Source organism: Cebus imitator, unplaced genomic scaffold (assembly GCF_001604975.1).
Source record: "Cebus imitator isolate Cc_AM_T3 unplaced genomic scaffold, Cebus_imitator-1.0 Scaffold609, whole genome shotgun sequence".
Classification (NCBI taxonomy): domain Eukaryota; kingdom Metazoa; phylum Chordata; class Mammalia; order Primates; family Cebidae; genus Cebus; species Cebus imitator.
Window position 1 is genome coordinate 580,462 of NW_016107924.1, and position 4,061 is coordinate 584,522.

General features: G+C 51.4%; 1 protein-coding gene across 1 annotated transcript in view; it reads left to right on the forward strand.

Annotated features, from left to right (window-relative positions):
- Window positions 1-696: 696 nt before the first annotated feature.
- ATL3 (atlastin GTPase 3) overlaps window positions 697-4,061 on the forward strand; it is a 56,963-nt gene continuing 53,598 nt past the window's right edge. Inside the window, exon 1 of the mRNA XM_017516888.2 lies at window positions 697-1,147. Within this exon, the coding sequence (XP_017372377.1) occupies window positions 1,102-1,147 (46 nt within the window). The 5' untranslated portion in view covers window positions 697-1,101. The remainder of the gene's footprint in view (window positions 1,148-4,061) is intronic.

A 4,061-nucleotide genomic window follows, 5' to 3' on the forward strand; every position in this document is an offset into this window, starting at 1 on the left:
TTTTTTTTTTTTTTTTGGAGACAGTCTCTTTCTGCAGCCCAGGCTGAGATGCAGTGGCGCGACCTTGGCTCACAGCAACTTACGCCTCCTGAGTTCATGCAATTCTTGAGTCTCGTCCCTTAGCCTCCCTAGTAGCTGGGATTACACGCGTGCGCCACCATGCCCAGATAATTTTTGTATAATTTGTAGAGACGGGATTTCATCATGTAGCCCAGGCTGGTCTTGAATACCGGAGCCCAAACAATCTTCCTGCCTCGGCCTCCCAAAGTGCTGGGATTACAGGCGTGAGCCACCGCGCCTGGCCTGGATTTCTTACATTAGCGATTAGAGTGGTGATGGTGCACATGAGCCCTGGCCAGGGATAGGAATATAGGGAAATGATAATAAAGGTGGTAATGAAGTCACGGCCACCTGCCCTTATGAAGTCAAAATCATTAAAGACCCTGTGACGTTCATGCCATTCAGGATTGAGGCCTCCCTTCTGCTGCCCATCTGTGCTCCCAGGCCTACTTAAACACCAAAGCCGTCTCCCAAGCGTGGGTCTCGAGGTTAAAGCCTCGGCCCGTGGCCTGGTCTGCATGCCAGGCGTCGGCCGGGGCTCGCGGGAGGACCCGGGCCAGCCCGTCCCTTCCCGCATGGCCTGCTGGGAGTTGTAGTTCAGTCGTCGGAGAACCGCGCCAAGTCCCTCCCCAGATGGGTGCGCAGTATGGGGACCGCTGGTCGGGACCCAGTGAGCGCGGGACTACAATTCCCAACGGATCGTAGCACCCTGCGCCCCGCCAACAGGTAGTCGGTGGTTCGCTCCGTCCTCCCGCGGGCGCGCACACGCGTCGGGCGGTGGCGGGATTCCGCCGCGTGCGCTTTCCCGCCTTGCCTCGCGTCGCCTTGCCCAGTGCTAGCCACGCCTCGGGCTGGCCGTTGGGCGTCGCCTATCGTCCTGTGCTCGCTTCGTCGCGGCTCCGCGCGCCCCACCTTCTCGCTAGTTTCTTCTAGAGCCCAGGCTCCGCCCGTTTCCCGCTTCCAGGGCCCGGTTTGCTCCCGCCCCCCACCCGTCCCTCTCCTCTGCGCCCCTACTGCTTCTGCTTTGAAGGCGGAGGCTCCATGTTGTCCCCTCAGCGAGTGGCAGCAGCTGCCTCGAGAGGAGCAGGTGAGGCGCCCGATTCTCCCCGGATCGCTCCGCGACCACCCCCGCCGCCCTCCCTGCTGTAGCTCCGAGGAGATCCCCCGCCCGCGCCACCGCCTTTCGTCGTCCCGGGGCTGGGACCTCGCGTCCCTCGCCGGGGTCCCTCGGTCTCCGAATTTGTGATCGGGGGCTCCTCTTCGGGTCCGGCTGGTCCAGCGAGGACGGCGCCTTCCTTAGCCTTTGGCCGGGGGTGGCCGCCGTTAGGGCTAGGGCCCGGGCGCTGCCGGGGGCTCCCCAGCGCCTCCTCCTCTGGGCTGCTAGCGCCCCCGCGCCTGCCCTGGGCGGCCCAAGGGCCGATGGTCCCCCGGGCGGCGTCGGGAGCTGCGGCCCCGCCGAGCCCCGCCCTGGGCAGAGCCGGGCGCCCCAGGGCGCTGCCCCTCAGTTCCCGGGCACTCGGTGCGTTCTCGGGCCGGGATATCGGTGCCCGGATGGAGCGGGAAGGTGGATGCTGGTTTGTTCGGCCGTTCTGGAAGTGCTGGAAGGCTGCGAAGTGTCTTGGAAGTTTTATTTTTATCCTAACGACCTTGAGGCACTGACCACAAGTATTAGGAAAGTTGGTTTTCAACCCCCACTTAACGTTATAAAGAATTGGCCTAAATTGGTTTTTAGTAAGTTCTTTTAGTAAGTACTTTTGGCACAGTACGTTGTTTTTTTTGCTTTCCTGAAGACACGAACGAGTAAAAGTATTAAGTAAAATCAAATAAGGAGTCACTGTGTATTCATGGATCTGATTTAGTCTGTCATTTAACTTAGCTTTATTCTAGTGTAATCTGTGTGCTGTTGAAGTGACCGTTTTTCACTTGCGAAATCGAAAGGCAGAAAGAACAGTAAAGAATTTTTAAACGAGTCTCGGCTCTCAAATTCAAATACGAGGCAATGGAACGTTTTGTGAAAGTCTTAGAATAACAGACCAAAAATGTACAATTTCACATGTTGGCTTACTTTTGGAGATTTAAGAAGCATAACCTACTGAGTACAAATCCCTGTCAGGAACTCAGCGTTGCAACGTAGGTAATGAAATTCAAATTAGTGCTTTTTTTTTTAATTCCCACCGAGATTAGGTTGTACTGGAGAAATTTCCTGTTGCCGCTTTAACATCTGTAAACACTTGGTTGAGAAAGATTTCAATATTGCAGTCGTCCAACACATTATTTTATTTTATTATTATTTTTTGAAGCAGTTTCACTCTTGTCATCCGGGCTGGAGTGCAATGGCGCTATCGCGGCTTACTGCAACCTCCTCCTCCTGGCTTTAAGCAGTTCTGCCTCAGCCTCCAGCGTAGCTGAGATTCCAGGCGTCCGCCACCACGGCCGGCTAATTTTTGTATTTTTGGTAGAGACAGGATTTCACAATGTTGGCCAGGCTGGTCTTGAACTCCTGAGCTCAGGTAATCCACCTGCCTCCGCCTCCCAAAGTGCTGGGATTACTGGCATGAGCCACTGTGCCCTGTCCATTATTTTATTACATAGTTCACTACCTCATTGTAATAGGTTTCATGAAATAGGTGAAATAACAATGGATAGATGTGATGATGTGTACTAGCTTAATTTTCTTTTCTTTTTTGAGGTGGAATTTTGCTCTTTTTGCCCAGGCTCAAGTGCAATGGCGTGATCTTGGCTCACTGCAACCTCCACCTCCTGGGTTCGGGTGATTCTTCTGCCTCAGCCTCTGGAGTAGCTGAGATTACAGGCGCTAGCCACCACGTGGTTAATTTTTGTATTTTTAGTAAGGATAGGGTTTCACCCTTTGGCCAGGCTGGTCTCGAATTCCTGACTTCAAGTGATCAGCCCTCCTTGTCATCCCTAAGTGCTGGGATTACAGGCCTGAGCCACTGCTTTTGGCCTCAGATCAGCTTTTGAAAAATTGGTTTTTGACAGTGCAACATATGCATGCTTTTTTGGGGCAGCAATCAGAAGAAAGGATATACTCAAACTAGTTTATTGAAAATGAGGCTGGGCACGGTGGCTCATGCCTCTAATCCCTGCACTTTGAGAGGTCAAGTCAGGCAGATCAGCTGAGGTTGGGAGTTCGAGGCCAGCCTAACCAATATGGTGAAACCCAGCCTCTACTAAGAACCCAAAAATTAACCGGGTTGTGGTGCGTGTGCTTGTAATCCCAGCTACTCAGGAGGCTGAGGCACTAGAATTGCTTGAATGTGGGAGGTGGAGGTTGCAGTGAACTGGGGTTTCACAACTGCACTCCAGCCTGGGTAACAGAGGGAGACCCTGCATTAAAAAAAAGAAAAAAAAAAAAAGTGAAGTAACAGATAATTGTATCAGCGAGAAATAGAAAGTTCTCTTAACCTTCCTGCTTCCCCAAAGGTAGTCATTATTAACAGCTTGGTCACATATTCATTTAAGATTCCCATGAAATACCTGAGGGAATCCTAGATGTGTGTGAACTTGTTTGAGAACTGGTTTAGAATTTATCCGTAATGACTGGCATGCCTGGTAAAAGTTTTTTATGGCCTTTTGTCTCATATTGAGAAAGGGTTCAGGTAACACAAGTACATTTTAAGGTTTGTCTGAATTTTAAAACATTTTCCTAAGTTATCTTTGAAATTCTGGGAACTCACTGTCTAAAAAATATCAAGGGGAAAAAGTGAGAGGAAAGCTTGTATTTAAAAGAAAAAAGCCTGGGCAACAGCAAGACCCTGTTTCAAAAAAAACAAACAAAAAAAGAAAGTATATACATATATATATATCTCAGTTGCCCTGGAGGTGTGGTCTCAACCCTGCTGTGCACATTAGAATCATCCAGGGTTGCCGGGCGCGGTGGCTCAAGCCTGTAATCCCAGCACTTTGGGAGGCCGAGGCGGGTGGATCACGAGGTCAAGAGATCGAGACCATCCTGGTCAACATGGTGAAACCCCGTCTCT